The following is a 21,188-nucleotide window of genomic DNA, read 5'->3' as shown; positions in this document are numbered from 1 at the left end:
AACAAAGAAAGCAGCTTGAACCCCTCACACCAAACAAGTCCTCTATACTTGTGAAACAACTTTTCTGTGAAATGTAGGATCACTTTTCACTTCCTTTTTTTTTTTTTAGCTTTCGATACAGCAACACCATAAAGGGAATCGGGAGTTTTCTAGTAAACTACACAATCATTTCAATTATATTAAAAAGAAATTATATGAACGCACTTCTACTACCACTACTTCCTGTTTTGAGGAAATTCATGATTGTGTCCAGCATTGTTAATTTGTTAGATTCTCAGACATGTTTCAGTTAGAAAACAGCAGATTTGTGAAACACAGTGAAGCACAGCCCACTCAGAAATATGTTACTGCTCCAAAATCAGACAGCAGATCACTATGTGTGTGAAACTGTAGCTCACATCAACCTCACAAGAGGTTTTTCTTTCATTTGCACAAGCGCAAAAAGAATATTAACTTGATAAACAAAGGCGACTCACCAGGAAATCCTCGGCAGGGAAACGAAGAGCTTCACTTCTGCAGTTGTGGTGTTCGTAGTAGTAGCAGTATTAGTAATACTGGAAGTTAAGGCAGCCGCTAGCCGATAGTAACAGTAGTGTGTATAACAATACTAGTGAGTGAGAACAGTTGCTTCCTGGTTCTCTCTTTGAAGCAACTCTTTATTCTTTCAGCCTGTTGTTGATTTCTGTCCCAGCCTGTTATTTCCTCTTCATAACTTTCTCTGATATCCTGTCTTCATCTGTACTTTGTTGTCTATTTTTTGCGCCTCTATCAGCTGCTTTCTCAGTTTGCCTCCGTGGGTCTTTCCTCTCTCCGTCTCTCTAGCTTTCTCCCGGCAGAAGCCCACAACAAAGCCCACGCTGCTCCTGCTTTTGCCATTGGTCGAAGCTGCTGCAAAGCTTCCCTCCCAATGAATGAGCAGGCGGGTGAGGGGTGAGGGAGGGGTGGTAAGATTTGCATAGGGGTTTTGGGAGGAGTAAAGAAAAGGAGGGAGGGAAGGAAGAGTGGGTGTGTGGAGGGAACTGAGTTGAGCCCTTTATTAGTGTTATCTGTAGGCTATATCGACAGTCTACATCAGTCACCTGCTTCTAAGCAAGCCTCTCGGGGAGGGGGGAGATGAGGGAGGGGACAGGGGTTAATGGTGGGGCTCCGGAGCGGATGGGGGATGGGAAAGTAGGGGTTGTAGGGGGTGAAGAGAGGTTAACCTGGATCAGAAGAGTCCTGATTGAGACGGGTGAAAAGGGGCAAACTCTTGGAGTTGGCGCACACACAAGCAAGCTCACACTCAACATAGAAACACACACACATACACTGTCGCAACCAAGGAGCACCCACACCCCCCACCAGTGTAACCCTAGCCTATTCAGACATTCCCTGATGAAAGATGGCCAGGTCCAGCATCAGGAAGCAGTGGCATAGTTGGATAGCACCCTCACTCTGGAACAATGCGGAACAGAGCAGCCAGAGGAAGCCAGCATGGGAAAAGTCCCTTCAGAGACAACTTAATCTGTTTCTAAAGGGAAAAAAGGAGTGCTGATGTTGCAGATTCAAGAAAAAAATATTTTCTTAACTCTACAGCACTAATAGACCTATGTTCATTTGATAACATCATTGTTTTTTATGTCTGCTTTTGCAAGAATGCTTTCTTTCCTTTGCACTGATTGTTACTGAATGTCTAAGTCCAATATCTTCCTGCTTGTGTGCCCATTAAGCATACTGCGGGTATAAAGTGAGACTTAGAAATAATTAAAGATGTGTAAATCCTGTGCATAAGAATCTAAGACGACGAGAAGTATTAATTTGCCTCAAAACAAACAAAAGATGACTGCCGTGTGTCAACGTGTGTCAACGTGTGCTAACATGGCGACGAGCTCTACCCTTCATGCATTATTCAGAGAGAAGAGACAAATAAACTAACACAAAGACGCATCACACCAAAAGTTAAAAAAAAAAACAGGCATAATGACAAATACTTACAGTACAAAAAGGAAAATAATTACACCCAATCTTGGCGTCCCCTGTAGCTTCTTTCAAAAGTATGTAGCAGGGTCGCAACAGGAGAATTTTGATGAAAGCTAATGAGAATTTTTAAACGTAGTAGTAATTACAGAGTCTCTCACTCCTGTTCGCACATGCACAGATAATTATCAGCTCATTAACACCTCAACCAAGCCCTACTTATTCACTTATTCGCATCCAAACATGGTAGCTGTCTAGTGGTTTACATTATTCTTTTTTCTCCCCCTCTTCAGAGTGCACACAAAGGGAAAAAACCTCACGCACACGCAGACTTGGAGATAGTTTCACAAAGAAAGGCTGAGACTCTGGTTTTGATCACACTAAAAACAGATGTTCAAAGCAGACGTTTTCTCTCTAAATACCTTTTTTTTGTTGTTGTTTTTTAGTTTTTGATCTTACCTTCTGTTTTCATTCATTTTTCTAGCATATCCTGTTCTATTTTAGTCGCTGGTTTAGATTGTTTGTGTGGGCTTGTTAGTGTCACTGTTTGCGTAGCAGCGTTTTACCATAAAAAAAGCAGCACTAATTCACTACAAACCGTGAGTAAATCAGGAGCTTAAACAATGGCTGGCGGAGCAGCACTGTTAAATCACTCAGCTGTATTCATTTCAGATGGAAAAAAGAAAAAGTCATCTGGAAGAATTCAGGAGTTACAATGACATTTCACTGGAAGAATGCACAAAGTCTGCAGATGAGGCTTTCTCTGTCCTTCTGTTAACCCGTCTGTCACACTCAAAATTGCTTCCAAATGGAATAACTAACAATGGCCTCATTGCTGTAAAACTGAAGGGGACTGCTGCATGTTCACTCACTTGCTTAAACACACTAAACCACATAATAAAAAGCCAGGTTTTGTCAGTTCGGGGGGGGGGGGTGTCACTTTTTTGTCACTTTCTGCAACTTGTCAGAGTTCATATGAATCAAGACGATTGCACACTGGCTGTTTGAATTCAGTTCAATTCAATTCAATTCAATTAGCATCATTGTCAATGCCACAAAAACGACGAGACAGCGCAGCATCTCCGTAAATTACAGCAGCAGTTAGGTGCGATATTCACACCTAAGAGTTCACGTCATAGTTTCCAGTCTTCTGAAGGTCTTTTTAAGTCTTTGGACATTGGCCGCTTTTCACTCATTTTCCATCTAGTCCTTCTACCTGAACATTTTCACATTTATGTTTCTTTTGTCATTGTTTAGTCACTTAATTCTCCCGTGTGTCTTTTTCGCGCCTCTCTCTCTCCTCTCCCGTTTTTGTTTTGTGTTTTTCTACACATAACATAAAACTTAATCGAATTTAACAAGTTTTCTGTTATGTGTAGACATAAGACAGGTGTGTTGTGGTTATTGTAGGTACTTTGTTACTAGCAGGCTTTTATTTTAAAAAAAAATCTCCCATTTCTTTGGTTGAATTAATGAAAACTGCCAAAGATAACACAGTTTGACAGGAATAAAATAGCATTTTTGGGCCATCAAAGTGATTCCCGAAGAAATTTTGACTGAACATGTTGCATATCTAAGCATGGTGTGCAGTGTGTCCTTAAACAAATTGAGGAAACTGTTCAATTATAGGACAAAAGAAGATGTGGTAGGCCTAACAACTACCTACAGCAGATAAACAATATTTGAAAGTCATGTCATTAAGACATAGGAAACAATCCAGCAAAGACTTCTGGCCCTTCAGTTGATCCGTCCAGAAATGGTCTCAAGAGTGGCTGCCAAAGAAAGCATTATTAAAGAAAGGAAACAGGGAGAAAACGATGAGGTATCCAAATTACACAAGAACTGGACTGAAAATCATTGGCAGCAGATCTGAAATTTGATGGTAATTCCATGGTTCTGCCATGGTGTGGCTCTGTATTTCAGTATTGGAAAGCTTGACAAAATTGACAGAATTACGCACACAGCCAAGCACCACCAGATTCTGATCCTCCACTCAATACCATCTGGAAAGCATCTGATTGGCAAAAGCAGCTGGCATCCAAGAGCATCAAAGGTCTGGAAATCTCCTTCAAGAAACCTGGAGAACTATTCCTGAAGACTAAGAAATGACAAGCTTACCTAAGAGAGATGAACAATAAAGGTGATCATACCAAATATTAAATTTCAAGCAGATATAGAATTGTACAGACTCTGTTTTTGCCTCATATACTGTATTTTCATTAACGTCTACACACATTTCAATAAATTGCTGTGCCCATTTCACACTTTTGTAGCAAACTATGAAGAAATGAGGGGGTGGCTTTCCCCAGAAATAAAGACTGTGGAAAACTCACATGGAGAACGTTACGTAACGATGCCATTTCTCACCTTTGGTGATTAATATTTTGCCAGCTTGAGTGTAATTCACAGAGCTACAGTGGGATTTAATATCTTTTTAGTGGACAGAAACACAAACAAGCTGCAAACGTCCCTGCCCCAGGACTGCAAACATGCTCTGACATGGCACATAACTGTTGTCATCCATCAGTTATGTGGACGACCCACAAAAAGACAAAAAAGAAAAAGACACACACATGCACACACCTCCCTATTAATCAAGATTCTTGCTTTATTCAGTACCACAAGCTTCTTCAAACAGGGAACACCAACAAGTGGCTAAAGGCGAGGAAACTGCTAGATGGGAGCTGATGACCTTAACAGCAAACATGGGGAGGATTGATATTTATTACACCTGCTAAACTTTGTTTAGAAACCCCAGTTTCAGAGTCAACAGACTACCTCAAGAGCCATTCGTCAACGTGATTTTGATGGATGGCAAGTGTCTAAATAGCAGCCAAAGAAACTAAACAGCTGAACTCTGAGCATTTTGCACTGGATAAAATCACATGGAAACATGCTACGTAACTGCTGAGTGTAATTAGCACGTAATGCACGCTGATTGATAGTTAATAGCTCAGTGCTGCCCTCACACTAATAATAGGAACGGAAGCTCGAATTCCCACAGGCTCACACTAGGACTGTTTTGTCCCACATGCCTCCACAGAAAAACGACACAGTACTTAAAGAAGCAGCACAGTGTTTTTCTGTCTTTAGATGTTTCACACAAGCACGCGCATTTGACAGATCTTCACATAGTTGGCGAAGCATTTATAAATATTTTAAGTATTTTAACAGATGAATTTCTTGCCAAACTTTCCACATCATTAGAGCAGTCTGAAACTTTGGTCTATGCCTCTCACTATCTCGTGGCCATGTCTACTTTGCAAAATTGTCACAGGGACTTACAGTACCGGATTAAATGCAAATGTTTTCAGATTTAATCAAACAAGCTTTCTAAGAAGCTCCCAGCAATTGAAAAAGCATTTTTAATAAGAATAAAGACTGCACAAGTACTGAAAACTCATTAACAATAAAAATTTTAAAAAGCTACAAATCCACAAGATAGATCTTTAGTTTAAGTGGACGATTAAAGACACATAATTATTCAAACAAAAAATAATTATAGGCTTTGATAAAGATCTTCAACATTAATGATCTTTATGTTGTCATCTCCTGTGATATTTTTCCTCTCCAGTGTCCAGAGACATAAGCTCAATTTTCTCCACATATGCTGCACTAACGTTTAAGGCATTAGGTCTCATTGTACATACTTAATTCAGCGAAACAGGACAAATAAGTTCCCCCACATACAAAACGTTTCAGAGGATTATAAACTGAAATGTGTTCTTTCGTGACCAAAACTGTATCTCCGTGGAAAAAATCAATGATTGCCGTTTTGCTCTAGCTGCCACACAACTTTGTCACGTCTTCAAAAGGGCAAGAAGGAGGAAAGAGCAGACCGAGCTACCGCACATTAAAACAGCCTGCAGTTATGGAAAGCAGCGCTAATGTATGATAAAAAGATCAGAAACTGGAATCTGCTTAAGCTGAGTCTTCAGGGAACTCTGCAGACTCTGTGTGGAGGTCAGAGCGGTGGGTCATAACCCCGCCAACCGAGCCAAGTCAACACACACAAAGAACAAATACAACTGAAGCCTTGACATTCCTAAACTGGTTAGCTTTACAGATTTTTTGCACTTTTGTTAAACAACCTTGACTACGGACCAAGACAGTCCATTGTCTGAAAAGCTTCTGGTGCTGCATGAACTATATTGATTACATTCTTATATTTATTTATTACAGTTTAATACATTATTTCCAACTCCTGCTGCTTGGAGCTGACTAAAATAATTATTGTAAAAAGGCTCTGCAAGCACCGCCTGCTATATGATTTCAGACAAAGAAACCATCTTGAAATATTTGACCTGTTATAAAAACTAAATGAGTAACACTTAAGAACAGGGAGCAGTGATTATGACATCTTTTACTGGTAATAACATCATCATGATAGTGATACTTAATCCGAGTATTTACATTTTATTTTATTTCAGTTATTTTTATAATCTCATTACACTTTAACTACAACTTAATCACACCATATGAGGCTAAAGCTTCACCTCAACTGGCTCATTAAAACTAATAATAGCTGATTAATAATGAATTAACTTAAAGCATTTTGCTCATAATGCTTGTGTAAAGTTACTAGATCAGGAATTATTAATATCGGACTGTTTTAAATGAGGTTTTGTTGTTTGTTTTTGTGAAGCATCTGAATATCCTTATCATTATATAAAACACTGTAACATCCTTAATGTAAATAATCAACCCACTGAAGGGAGAAGTTTTTTTTGTGATTGTTCTTAACTTCTGTTTTCAGCCATTGTGCTTCTCATATCCTGTCCTGTTTTAGTCACTGTTTCCGACTCTTTGCGTTGGTTCATTTGTCTGTGTTTATTTTACTGTTAGCCTCACTGTTTTACCATAAAAGCCTAACCGGGGGCAACATATACAAACTTGTGGCTACAAATCCTACGTAGCCTACATAGCACAGGTCCATTTATTTTCTTGCTGCTTATCCGACCAGGAGTGCAGCGGGACTGCAGTCTATCCATGCTGACACTGAGCAAAAGGCATAATTCTTAATTCCCTTATATGGTTTGCAGCATTTGAGCATTTGTGAGAATAAATAATAAGACACACACACAGAAATGTATATTAGCTGTAATACAACCAACACAAAATGCATCTATTCCTCACAGAGCTGAAGCTGATGGACCAGCTCACTCTCAACGTTCACACCACAACAAATTGAGTAACTGAATAAACGCAGTTAATTTCACTTAATCAAGTAAACGACTCGTTGCAAACTTAGCACCCTCACAGTTTGCCACAGATGATTTTTTATTCAAGATAATCCTGTTTGCGTCCCTCTGCACGTCTATGTAAATGCAGGGTACAGTTCCTGTTGTACACAGTGAATCTCTTACTAACCAATAAATAAAATGTCAGCAGAAATATGAAGAGAATATGACGCTAATCTGACTGAAAGAGTTTCAAATGTTTTCTGATGCAAAGTAAAAACTGAAGCTCTGACAGAAAAATAAGGCACTCCTATTTTAAGACAAAGCCTGTCTGTCTTTAAAATGGCGAGAGCGAGGCTCGCGCTTCTTCTCTCTATTTAAGCGAAGTAAAAACCTCAAGCCTATTTAAAGAGAAGTGAAAGCACACAACAACTAGGTCAATACTTTGGTTTTTACAACCATGTTTCACGCACACAGTTATCTCTGCCACTCTGATCTCAATGTAATGCCACAGCTCTGACACACGTCAGCATTTATACTCTGCTGCTCTCTAGAGGCCAAAACGTGTAGTGCCCGAGATCTGACCAAGATTACCAACCAGGAATAAATAATAGAAGGCTTGGTAATTAATTCCGTAAATTTGAGCCAAACTTCTCACATAGGAACCTTCTGTTCCATGATAACATGAATCCCATTGCTAAGATAAAATTACTGAACACAACAAACCTCTGCCTGCGTTTGTTTTTGTTTTGTTTTTTAATTTCACAAAAAATATATATAATGACAGTGAGTGTTCAAAACATCTGGAAATTGTCCATCTGAGGACCATTCACAGAGAGCCAATTTATGGTGTGAAGCCAGTGGACACAAAGACACTGAAAGCTTCAGTGATCCAGTGGCTTTGAAACCAGGACCTTCTCGCTGTGAACTGTTAGCATCTCCCCCAACCCACCAGCCACCTAGTAGATACACCTATGGTATCAATTTCAAAATCCTACGTAGCCTTGTTCTAAAGTTATCGCATTCACAAGATTTTCAGGAAACTCAACCTCTGACCTAGAGGTCGAGGTCGCTGGCATTCAAATAGATATACTTATGGTATCAGTTTGAATATCCCATGTCACCTCATTCTCGAGTTATTTATTTTAACTGTTTATTCACATAAACAGATTTTTTAAAAAGCCCTAAAAATGCATGAGAAAAAAACACATGAACCAAAGCAGCACTCACAGAAGTTTCCGGGTGGCTGCAGGTTGTGTTTCGTCAGGGCACACCAGCCGACAGGGAAGATGTCTCTGGAGTCGAAGGGGCACCAGTAGTCAAAGGCGCCTCGCCAGCCGTCGAACATGACAAAAATCTCCTGACCTCTGACCTCACCCACTGTGGCGGGACAAATCAGGTAAGGGTTCTTCCTGTCCACTGCCTCTAGCTTCATACCAGGCTGAAAGTAGTTTTTGGCAGGGCTGGCAGGTTCCTAAAGAAACACGTAAATATACATGCAAATAAAATGAATCCTGCAAATCTAATGGAGCTTTATTTTAATGGCAGATAAACTGTGCAGAAGGTGAATGTGAACCACGGAGTCCACATACGGAGTAAGATTTCATTGTGTGATTAAAATGGACAAAATTAACTTAGTAAAGGCCGTGCTGTTGTTTGAGCATATAAAAAAAAATCCCTAAAAAACTGTTTACTATTACAAATTTCTATCCAGTTTCTAAACATTATTTTCACTAAACATAGCTGCCCTCTTCTTTTTTGTCATTACCTTCTTAAAAGCCGAGGCTGGGGCCATCTCTGCACCGCTGAGCGTCCGTAAGAGGAACATGGGCCAGGAGGAGGCATTCATCCTGAAACCTGTACACAAGGCCAAAACAATTCAGTTTAACCTGATTGTTAATGCTGCAAATTACTGACCAGGACTTCTCTTCACGTTCACACTGGATTTCTACATGGTTCTTCCACAAATATGATGAAGCACCTTTAAGTGCAGGATATTTTTATTCTGTTTATTTTAAAATAGGACTCAATGTCACCAAACTGCACTTAAAGACGAAAACATTTTCAAGGAACACTTGTGCTTTTCCTACTATTACAAGTCGAAACACACATACAACATAACATACACCCTTTTCCAACATACAGTCACTGGGAGAGTTCAATTAGGCAAATTAAGTACAAAATTATTTTGTGTATGCTCTAAAACCAAATAATACCGATCATAATGTTATGTTTTCAATGCATTATGTACATGCTTCTCATATTTTGTTAAATATATTTGAGTAAGTTTTTAGTTTCTAGGAACTGTAATCATTCAGATAGTTCAATTTACAAACAAACACTGAACGTTACATGGAAGTCTTAATAATCCAAATTGTTCCCGGTAACAGCAGGAAGGCACCCACCGAGCGGCGGCTGCAGCATGTCTCCGTTCCTCTCGCAGGTTCCTATTGGCTGGATGTCCAACGAGTCGACCAGCCGCCAGAAATCGTTGGTGTTGTCGCTACCATCCAGACGCAGGCGTAGCCGAGTGCCCATCATCCCCATCACCGTTGCGATGCACACCGAGTTAGAGTTGCGAGGGTCCCGTGCTTCAAGTTTCATACCTGCCTTGAAGTCATTGGTGGGGGGGACTCTGGACTGCAGAGGGATACCAACAGACCTTCAGTCATCGCTCCTTGAACATGAAAGATGAGTCTGCTAATATTCCTCGAATGTGTACTGGCAATAACAACTACAAGAAAAACAGTTGTTAGTAACCGTCTTAGTTTTTTGTGACTTTTGCAGCCTGTGGTATTTAGCCCATCTGATTATATTTGACGCGGTGCCCGAGAACCACTTTATGTCGTTCAGTATACAGTACTGTGCAAAAGTCTTGAGCCACTTCCATTTCTTTCATTTTTTCTGGAAAACAGGAAAGAGGTGCAGCAATTTTTTGAAACATGTGCACCCACACAAATGGAAACACAGTATATAAGACAAAAACTGAGCTTTTACAATTCTACCAAGCTGGAAAGCTAATAATTGGTATGACCACCTTTATTCTTCAGTACAGCCTGAACTCACTCAGGCAGCTTGTCATTTCTTTAAGTTGTCTTCAGGAATAGTTCTCCGGGTTTCTTGAAAGCTCTTCCTTGGATGTTGGCTGCCTTTTGTTCTGTTCTTTGGGGAAGGCAATCCATGACTGATGACTGAAACACTCATTGTTGTACCACTCTGCTGAACTCGTCTGTACATGCTGTAAATGAGACCTCTTGCCACTGATTTTCAGTCCACTTCATGAGTAGTTTGGCATACCTTCTCCCTGTTTCCCTATATTAAGAATGGCTTAACAGCCATTGGATCTGAAGGCTCAAGTCCATCTCTCAGGCTCTATGTCAGGTCCAGAATACAAAGAAATGAGAGGCAGAGGGCTCAGGAACAATCCTGTTGCACACATCCAGGTGATATGGATTGTGTGTTGCATGTAGATTGTGGTGTTTTGATCCTCAGTGACGTTGCTGCTGCTGCCACAGCGCTCTTTGATATTAATGCATGTAATGTTTGTAACTGCGATGTCTTTTTAATTATGGATGTATTTACTGACAGCTGAGGAAAAACACAGAAAACTTTCAAAAAGGATAACAAATGTTACAAACTGAGGAAATATTTAAGGTAAAAAGCCAGAATTAACTATTATGGTTCATATTACAAATTGTGCTCATATGTTTGGGAGCCAGTCAAGGTTTTTCTTACAGTTATGTCTGGAAGGTTACTTTCAAGATGTAATACTTTACCAGTTTTTCATTTTTCTCAGAATTTTACTTATTAGATTTTGATAACTTTTTATTTTTCTAACAATTTAAACCGATGACATAAAGCTGAAAAATCCTTAAACCAGTGGGGTAAAGCTCATAAAAATGGGAGTTGTGCAAAATTCAGCTCTTTACTGGAAACCAATTCACTTGTCATGCATACAGCACCTTAACATTACATTTCGAACAATTCCATATTTTTAACTTTGTGGGAACAGTCTGGAGAAGGCCCTTTTCTTTTCCAGCATGACAGAGCCCCATTTGCACAAACAAAGGCCTTTAAAGGCATCGGTTGAAGTTTGGTGTGGAAGAACTTGAATGACCCTGACCTTAACCGCATCAAACACCTTTGGGATGAACTAGAACAGCCAGGCCCTTTTGCCAAGCATCAGTGTCTGACCTCAAAAATGCTCTTTTGGATGAATGGCACAAAGTTCCCACAAAACACTCCAAAATCTTGTAGAAAGCCAGAAGAGTGGAAACTCTGCAAATAGGGACCAACTCCATATTAATGCCTATGCTTACTTCACAACACTGTGGATCATTGCATATGAAACAAACTCCACTCACAACATCGTGTTGACTGAAATGTTTCTTGTAAATAAATACTATATGTGGGTTTTTTTTTAAATACACTAATCAGGAAGTACCTCTTTTGTCTGAAATCATCACAGAAAGTTTTTGTGCCAGGAAAGAAGCAATATGCTGAAAAGGGAAATTAATGATATGGCATCTTAAAAAAGCTTCTTAATGATCAAGTACCTGTTTGAAGCAAGAGGGCGACGCTGCAGTGGAGGACGTTTCTCTCAGATATTCCTCCCAGCTGAACGGTTCTGGCACAGAGGACGGAAACAAAACGCAGATCAGTCAGATACAGAACGGGTCAAAAAAGTGTAAAAAAAATTTCCGTTTTTAAATTAAACCCATTCACCAAAAAACCCTTGTAATAACACTAAGGCTAATTTAAGTGAAAGGAAAAGAAGCAATCCCCACTTTATATTTATAAAAGCAAAGTAAAGCTTAGTCTGCGCAGGATGTCAGAAATACACAAAAGAACGTGAGTAATACTGTTAGAAAAGCAGGGGTGCTTTTGTTAACCTACCCCGGAAACTTACTAAAAAAAGACATAATGAGTTATTAACTGTGGAAGTGGTGACACTGCAGTGGCTGGATTAATAAAAAAAAGGTTTAAATTAGACTGATAATGAGAGGGTTAACAAAGAGGAGTGACAAGGCAGAGATCTGCACAGCTAACCATTAGACTTGTCGAGAGCAGAGCCCGCTGTGATGCTGCTCCGTCTCTCCTTCTTCTCCTCCTTTTGATCTGAAATCAAAGCGGTGATTGAACGGCTCATCAGAATTATGGAGCTTCTGATATACAGACTTTAATTACTGTGAGAATGAAGGCATTGTAACAGTTCTCAAACTACCTCAAACATACCAAACATAAAAGACTCCAATCGTGTCTTTGTTAAAAAAACAAAAGAAAGAAAAAACAAAAGAAAATCAGCGAGGATTTTGTTTTGGGATGTACCTTCTAGTTTGGGGTTTTTGGATCAAATTGGCACAAAGGCACTGTGCAGGCTTACCTCTGTGTGGCGTTCGGCCCATGATGACTGTGCTTCTTCGGGTCAAGTCAGGCAGGCAGCTACCCAAACAGATGCTAGAAATAACACAGTCAAAAGAGTTCATCTCAGTAGAGATCAAATGTAACCACTTAATAGCCACAAGCAATTTCCGTTGAGGGTTTTCATGTAACATAAACTTATACTTACGACAACATTAGAAATTTGATTATTTCAGATAATTAAATGGAAAATACTCTGTACTAAGCCCACGTAACAACATTAACAGATTATAAACTTGTTTTAAAAATGCGTCCACTTTTTTTTCCACTTAGAAAGCTGACGTTCCTCTAGTTTCCAGAATATTGGAGAATTTACTTTGGAATACTACTGCAGTTTTATAAAGCACTAAATAGTTTAGAGCTAAATTACATTTCAGATCTGCTGCTACATTATGAAAAGTCCAGACCTCTCAGATTGTCTGGAACATGTCTGCTTGCTGTCCACAAGATTAAAACTATACACCGCAAGGCAACATTCAGTTTCTATGAATTACAAACTGGAGGAAAAAAAGCTTTTTTTATTAAATTTTCTGTCTGTGTAGTAGTCCACTCTAATGTGTAATTTCCTGTTTAGTCTGTTTTATTTTATCTTGCACTCTGTTTCGTCTAAATCTTGTTGAAATGTCTTTTTAAGTCGTCTTTCGCCTTTTCTGTCATCTGTAAAGTACACCCATTTACCTCGTTGTTTAAAATTGCTTCGCAAATAAGCCTGCTTGACCATTTTCAAAAATGCTGTGATATTTTGCTCACTCTCAACAAATCTCAGGGAAAAAGACCAAAAATGAAAAATGACTCTATCCAACTGTGTAGCCAAAGCCTACTAACTTACTCCTGTTGTTGTGAATTACCTAAAAGCATAGTGAGCCGTGCTTTTGCACCAGGCGACCGTTTGTAACCATTACTTTGAGTCAAGTGCTTCTACAACCAATTGAATCCAAACATGGCTAAAAATAGTACCTACCAAACATAGCATCCACACTTGTTTGAGTGCCACTTGTGGCACAATACAGACAAGTTAGGGAAGTACTGACAGAGCTGGATTAACATGTTTTAGTCATTTTATAGGATGAAAATCAGCCATTTCTCAAAGCCCTCTGTGTTATTTTTCTAACTGTAACCTATAATTTACCTAAACTTTCCACATTTAAATTTCAGGGGTCGTAGAGGATGCGCAAGAGCTGTTCATTGTGCAAAACAAACAATGAACTTCAAGCAGAGGCAAAGAGGTAAAACATGTCCAACAAATGCTCACTACCACTCATTTTAACTAGTTCAATTCCATGTGAACTCATCTGCTAGCAGCTTTTCAACCATTATTACTCCTTTTTCAAGAAAATCAAACTGTTACCACACTGCTTAAGCTCCGAATCTGGTCCAAAACCGAGGATCAATTTTAAGAGAAACTTCAGCACAGTGCCACTCCATGCAAGTTCTGTACATAGCTACAGCTCAAACTGAAGAGAAGAAAAAAAGTAATCCACAGCACACAAAAGAGACAAAAATACAAATTAAATCCACAAATCCAAAGGTTAAGATGTCTTCAGAAGCCTCACAATGTCTCCTTTCTTTGTGCTTCAAAGTTTTAGCATCTGCAATGTATTGTGGCCGATCCTCCCTCTGAAACCCCCCTCTCTCTAACCCCCCCTGTGCAATGAATCCCACTGAGTCAGAAGAAGCCATAAAGATTCCAAGCTGCCATAAAAAGCCATTAAGACGTGTGGAAGTGGGACGTCTGCTGGCAGACATGAAAAGGATTCCAGCTCCAGACCGGTTCAGTGTTTGCATTGGTTTGTCCGCCTTCCTCAAGAGGGTCAGACAAAACTGCCCCACAGACCAGGAAGCACTTAATTTTTACAATCTCCATTTCCACTCATGCAGCCACTGATCTGGGATTAGTGCGACGTTCACAAAACGGAACAGTGAGAAGACGTGAAAAAGCCGTAACTCTCACTCAACAGGAGCTGTCAAAGTGTTTGTCACTGATTTTAGTTTTATTTTTTTATAAGGCACACATGTTTAAATTAAAAAAAATCTTTCTTATACTACAAACTGATTTTTGACTGTGTTATGTTCACTGGTCACTAAATTATTAGGATTTCCAGTTGTGGAAGAAAGCTAGCAAAGCAATAACAGAGGAACACAGAAAGTTTGTTTTGTTTCTTGACCAAAGATAAAGGCGGCCAATAAAACAAATCTCAGTCATCTTCCCCCAAAAGCTTTTTCTGACTCTTAATTAAGAGTCAAAGATACCTTGTTTATTTCTATTAATAATTAATCTAACTTCTTTTTTTATTATTAATATTTTTGCTGTTCTTTTTAGTTTGGGAGTGAAAATGTGGAAAAAAATGCTAAAATAAAAAACAAAGAAATAAAAAGTTTAAAACCAAAGAGTAATGTGGTTCTTATTATTATTTTACTTTTAATTTTGAAATAAAATTGAAAGCATCACAAAAGATAAAGAGGAAAAATAAACGTGAGAGCAAAAACATAGTGGATTACAGTGCAGCACAGTAACGCTGCACGTTCTTAACTGTAAACTGAGCATCTGGTAGTTTTGATTATTTCAGTTTTAACTGCATTTCAGAGACAAACAGAAAAAAAATAAAGTGAGAAATTATTTATCTGATGAAGAATGAAGACGGTTGCGTGGACTCTCAACGACCAAATGGGGGAAGGTGACTTGCTGATTATTAGATAACATAATAACACCTTTACTCAACTATTGAATAATAACTTGGTTTTTTAATTATGAGGGATGTTTATTTACGCTGCATCACTGTCTTCGCTTTTTTTTTTCTTCAATAAAATGTTACAAGAGTGAGACGAGCTTCCAAAACCGGGTTTGAAACCACGCTCTCGGCCTGGCCTGGTGTTTCCTCTGTGAGGCAGGACAGTTGGGAGACAGGACGGTGAAGGGATCACATTACTGCTGCTGGGAGGCAGAGGGGTGTGTGAGCCGCTGCAGGGCGTCACCTCCGCGATCATAACTTGGGATATCCTTTCAGACCCCATAACTTTAACAGCAAAATATTTCTTTTCTTCTTTTTTTTCCAAGTCAAACTGTTTTCGCAGCACCAGCATTAAAGATGAGTCGCATAAAAGCTTTGAAATGGAACAGCATGCAGGTTTAGAGGAAACAATAAATAAAAAAGAATTAAACGTGCATTGCTCTTTTTTTTAAATTTGCAGCCTGTGAGGAGGGAGGAAGTTAAATAAGCTGAAGGTAGAAATTTAAATGTGAAGAAAAGTCTGTGACGCATTTTCATTTGGGTTATGGTCACATTTAGTGGGCGGGACAGTGCTCCTCACACGGGCTAAACACTGCTAACGATACACTGTATCCACAGCGGTGTTACCACAAGGCTGCAGGATCGCGCTAAACGGGTGTTTTTCTTTTCCTCCTCAGTTGCAGAGCAATCCTCTGCATTAGTCCAGTAAACAGAAAGCAAAGGGAAAGCTGCAGAGTTCTATGTAGCTACTGTAGGCAGCACCGAGCTGCCCGTCTGCACAGACTACAGTATAAACACGCACCGCTGTCCGACACTGCGTGCGCTAATAGTAGGAAAGCTGAGCGCTTTTGACCGCAGCACGGAAAACAAAACAACACACGAGACTAATAAAGAGGGATGAGCCGTACCAACCGTGTCAACTGGGTATTTTGATGCGAGACTCCTCACTTTCTATCAGATGCAAGCCGCCATATTCGCTGCAGCTTCGCGCATGTCCACCGCGCAGTGCTGTAATTCATTTTTTCTTTTTTTTTCTTCTTGTTAAAAAAATAACCAGGTTAGAGCAGGGGAAATATTAATTAGGCCTTGTATTAAGTAAGTATTGATTCATGTTGGGTATTTATATTAAACAGCATGTCACGTGGAAACGAAAATCTTTTTCTTTATGTGTATTTTTGTTATTGTGGCATGCTAATTATCGCACAGGGGGTGATGAGAATAGAGATGACATGAAATGTAAGTGACGGAAGGTAAGCTGTGTTAATAATTAAAAAATGTTTTTAATCAATAAATTAAATTAGCTGAAAAAACAGACACGTAATCTGTGTTACAGTAACAACAGAGCAGTTACATTCAAAATTTACAATTTTGAATTTTGAATAATTTATTAATGTAAAACTATAAATGCGCTTTCGCGAAAATCATGCATTTTAAATAGTAAAATCAGCAAATGACAATGATGTGATTTGTGGTATATTATCAAAGCTGATATAATCATGGCTGGTTGAGAAGGAGTTGATTTTGTTTGCTTTGTCACTTCAGTTGTAACAACGTGTCTGTTTCAAACAGTTCAGTTTTCTAAAATTGCATTTTAATTGATTGTTACCAATATAATTAGGTAACATTTTGTATGTTGTATTTATTTGTGTAAAAAGTATTTCTAATAATGCTAATTGAACATATGTCACTTTTTTGTTTTGCTTTTGTTAATTTCATGGGTATAAAAACGCCTTTTGGGTTAATTCTAGTATATTTCCCCCTTTTTTTTTCTTTCTCCATTTATTTATTCAGTGACTATAACAGCACCATACTATATAGGAGTAATGAATGAACTGTTTCTACCTGATATGTAATGGAATAAACATCCAAAGTAGTATAGAGTAACAGAAATACTCAACTAAGGTTCCTCAAGTATGTTTTGTGTACAGTATTTCAGTTAAATGCATTAGTTATGTAACACAGCTACAGATTTAAAAGATAGCTACATAATAGTCTAGAAATATTGTCACATGGCAGTAGTTTATAAGTGAAGATCCTCTTCCAGTTGTGACACTGTGGCAGAAAACAAACTCTTTCAAATCTCAGTATATGAACAGTAATTACTTTTCTCTCTCATAGTAATTGTGGTATGAAATCCAAGTGGCAAAGTGGTTTTTTTTCCTTTGTAAAATGGTTATGCACATTCACCAACCAAATGACACCACCCAACATGTAACATAATAGTCAGTTGGCTACTGTCCATTAAAACATTTATAAAACTGTACTGTTTGAAACTGACACTTTGTCACATATCAAGCAACAAAGTAATTCAAATGTCATCTTTCTCCACAGTAATAAAGCCCACGTTAATGACTGGGGTTACTAATCCAGTCATAATGTGCTAAAACAATGTAATGTGTTAAACCAACATATACGGTGCTGCTGCAGCAAACTGCAGGGCTGGCATTTAAAATTGATTTCATGTTTGCACTTTTACTTCTTTGTGTAGCAAAAGAAATGAGCTGGCCATTTATCTGGATGCTATTATGTATTCAGATTTAGTATAGACATAACAGTACAGAGAAACCTGTTTGTTTGTTTTAGTTTAATAGTTTATTGTAATATCTTTTTCTTTTACATAAATTTAGAAATAATCTCAAGCCTTGTGCTATAATTATTGTGGTATCTTGTTGCATTGGGAATTACTTTAATAGGTTTAGATTTTAATAAACAATCACCCCACACACTGTGATGCACTGGCAGACAAAATGATCCAATACAGGCACAGGTAGAGCTCTCAGTCTGAAAAAGGACAACTGGGGTTTGTAAGTCATTAACTTTTAGTATAACAAATGTTGCTCAAACAAAAAGGTAAGTAATTTTTAAAAGTACATTTAGCCTATATTTGCTGATATTTGCTACAGTTTACATAAATACACGCCTTAATGGCATTCCTCTTTCTCCATAAACTATTCTCCTCATGGCTACTGGACGGAAACTGAAAAAAACATTTATCTCATGAACACGTTAACCACATTTCCTCAGAAAAGATAAATCACACCTGCCAAAATGAACTCGAGAAGGTCAAACCGAGACCAGAAGGAGGTGTGTGTGTGGGGGGGGGTCACACACAAACAAAATAATGCAGCATTTAATGTGCACCAGCTTTCTAACACCTGCTCTCATTACGAAGCCGGTCGATGCAGTGTCCGTGAGTCCAGTGGATTCACACCGATTTCGCCAATTAGTGCATTGGTGGAGGGGAGGTGTAGGTGAGAGCGAGTGGAGAGGAGCTGCAGGAAGATTTTTAATCAGTGACACAACATGGGTTGACCAAAGGGGAGGGGAGGGAGGCAGCAGCAGTAATTAACAGTGTAAAAATCTGCGTGCTGCTGGAAGGAGACGATCACCGGGCTTATCAAACGCTCAACAAACAGTGCGCTGGACTGCATTTCCATCCCAAAGTTTTATTTTATCTCGACTCGCTGTGGATCTTAAACCACTGCTGGAACGCGCAGACGTCCGTGTTTCTATTGGCTGTGCGCAGCGTCGCTCAGAGGAATGACGATTTTGCTGCTATAACCAGCTGATGCTGAGGCTATGAACGCGGAGCCTCTGAAGAACTGTTGACGGTACATTGACACCCTGTCATCGGCGTTATGCCTGCGGATTCGGTCTACCGTCCGTCCAAAGACTGAGTGAGTAGGACATTTGATCGTGTCACGACGCACAGGCCCGGGTTTCCCCCCTCCTCCATCTCCTGTCGCTCCACATGATGTTTCTTCGTCTTCCCACATCATCATTTTCATGGGCATGATGCTCCGTGCTTCACAGATTGAGCTTTCTCACCTCGTACAGGCGTCACATCGCATCTGCAGGTAAACCTTCGCGTGGTTTAAACGGTGAGGTTTTTTACTCGTTATCTCGTCGGATTTGATTTCATTTCATTTTTGGTATGTGTTGGGAATGATGTCTTACCACGGGTTCATGAGTGAAGGCTTTTTTTCTTCTTGAATTGTGGATGTTGTTGTGCAACATTGTCGTGAACGTGGACCGTTATAATGTATGCACTGGTTGCTGTGTAGGCTGAGAATCGCGTGGACAGCGATGGAATGGTGGTGCGCTCTGCAACGCAGCGACGAAAGAGACGCAGTTTCGGTGCAGAGAGAGCAGCATTACTATCCTCCCCCCACCCCCTCTCTCACCTCACGCAAACACACATAGTCTCGTGCACGCGGACGCACGCACCTGCCTATTAAATTTACACTCCCAAACTCACTTATTGCCGAGGTTTCTTTGCATGCAGACTCCAACGAGCCTCAGTTGCAGTGTCATGTTGCCGTCCATTCTATATTCATTCAGTATTTTCTGGACCTTCACGGTGATGTTTTCACCTTGTTTCCATTTCGTTTTGCAAGGAGAGGAAGCAGCTTATCAATAAACCGAATGCATGCTGTATCCATTTTATTTCCTCCCTAAAGTATGAGCTCTAATGTCTCATAGATCACTCTTGTCGCTGGCGTATACCTATTAAAATGTGCACTACGAATTAATTCACTACCCACTGTCCTTAAATGACAAGCCATGGGTGGCCTTAACGTCCACCTTATCTCTTCCCCTGGAAAGACTTAGCTGTGTGGAGCGTACACTGCATAGGAAAACGCCCACACAGGCACATGAGCCAAGTCAACATTAAAGTGTTTTTTTGCACTGCTGAATAAATCAAGTGTTATACAAATGAAGTTGGACTGATACCGTGAGAAGCTTTGATGGTTCCTGTCCAGCAGCATTCACATTACAAAAGAGGCATTTAATATTCGTGGTCAGTTTTTGGATGTGTGACAAGAGACAGTCTGCCTTTAGATGTAATTGTTCTGGGGCTTTTTTTTTTCTTTGCTTTGCTTAAACAAAATAATAACAATATTACTTGTACATAGATGTATAATAACCTCACAGAAAGATTGAGGGGTAACTATAAGCAAAGAGGGAGAATGTTAAATCTTTACATCAACCATCTCGGCTTGACAGATCCAGAGTTCTGCAGAGACAGCGGTCACTTCACAAAGTGTAACTGTTGCTGATGTGAGAGTGGTTTTGGAAAGTAAAACAACTGTTTTTGACCTAATGATCCTTTAGCTTAAAACCGAAGAGGTCACCGGGATTGTTCTAAATCCTCCTGACGCAGACGTGAATTTACACATCCGCTTTCCTTGATTGAATTTCACCCAATAATTCTACAGATGATCTGGGTGTTGTCACGCTGTGTGATCGAGTGCTCGGAGCTAAGTTCAAGTCTGACGCCACACCTGAGAGGGTATTGCTGAGGTGTAGGTTGTAATGATGACCCAATTCTTACCCTAATGCTATAGTTTGGACAAAGACAAAGCAGACCTATTTGAGGAACTAATGAGAGTAGATTTTGATGTTTGTCATTTAGAATGATTATTTTCTTTGTTCTGTGATTGCTAAAACTGGGAGAACAACTCATTAAAAACCATAATTACATATTATTTTTGCTTGTTTGAGTTGTGATGACTTAGACCTCAGAGGGTTAACTTGCTAATACCAAGAATGTGTCATTTTTACTGTGTTCAACATCCAGTTTACCTTGTTAACACTTCCTTGTTAGCTCAAACACAAAAACTGTTAATAGTTTTGCAATATTTAGGTGTTATGTAAAATATCTTGATGCATGCATCCAGGTAAGGAAATCCCAGAAAGCATATTCATGTTCACCTGGATGTCGTGTTTACAGTGAGAGAAACGTTTAATCACTCATCCAAGTGACTTCTTCAGTCACTATCACTCACTTGGATGAGTGACGAAACATTTCTCCCACCAAGATGATGAACACAATCAGCTTTCTGGGATTACATAAAGTACTTGACAATTTTTTTTGGAGCCGACGACAGGAAACACGAAT

The 21,188-nt window shown here is 39.4% G+C and overlaps 2 protein-coding genes across 5 annotated transcripts in view; one reads left to right on the top strand and one right to left on the bottom strand.

Annotated features, from left to right (window-relative positions):
- LOC102216215 (polycomb protein SCMH1-like) overlaps positions 1 to 16,274 on the bottom strand; it is a 26,836-nt gene extending 10,562 nt beyond the window's left edge. The window contains exons 1-7 of one of the 2 annotated variants that reach the window (XM_005753054.1): positions 16,195 to 16,274; positions 12,520 to 12,593; positions 12,186 to 12,254; positions 11,693 to 11,763; positions 9,542 to 9,776; positions 8,905 to 8,993; positions 8,367 to 8,610 (exon numbers count right to left, since the gene is read on the bottom strand). In XM_005753054.1, coding sequence (XP_005753111.1) covers positions 8,367 to 8,610; positions 8,905 to 8,993; positions 9,542 to 9,776; positions 11,693 to 11,763; positions 12,186 to 12,254; positions 12,520 to 12,541 — 730 coding nt within the window. In that variant the 5' untranslated portion in view covers positions 12,542 to 12,593; positions 16,195 to 16,274. The remainder of the gene's footprint in view (positions 1 to 8,366; positions 8,611 to 8,904; positions 8,994 to 9,541; positions 9,777 to 11,692; positions 11,764 to 12,185; positions 12,255 to 12,519; positions 12,594 to 16,194) is intronic. The other variant, XM_005753053.1, reaches the window with a different exon arrangement.
- Positions 16,275 to 18,609: 2,335 nt separating this feature from the next.
- LOC102215627 (cyclin-dependent kinase-like 5) overlaps positions 18,610 to 21,188 on the top strand; it is a 41,712-nt gene continuing 39,133 nt past the window's right edge. Inside the window, exon 1 of one of the 3 annotated variants that reach the window (XM_013915916.1) lies at positions 18,610 to 18,963. The gene's annotated coding sequence lies outside the window, so the exon portion shown is untranslated. Of the gene's footprint in view, positions 19,168 to 21,188 lie in introns of all 3 variants that reach the window. The other 2 variants (XM_013915914.1, XM_013915915.1) reach the window with 2 other exon arrangements.

This window comes from Pundamilia nyererei, unplaced genomic scaffold, assembly GCF_000239375.1.
Source record: "Pundamilia nyererei isolate P.nyererei 1_Seehausen unplaced genomic scaffold, PunNye1.0 scaffold00395, whole genome shotgun sequence".
NCBI lineage: Eukaryota > Metazoa > Chordata > Actinopteri > Cichliformes > Cichlidae > Pundamilia > Pundamilia nyererei.
This window is presented reverse-complemented; position numbering and strand designations above follow the sequence as displayed.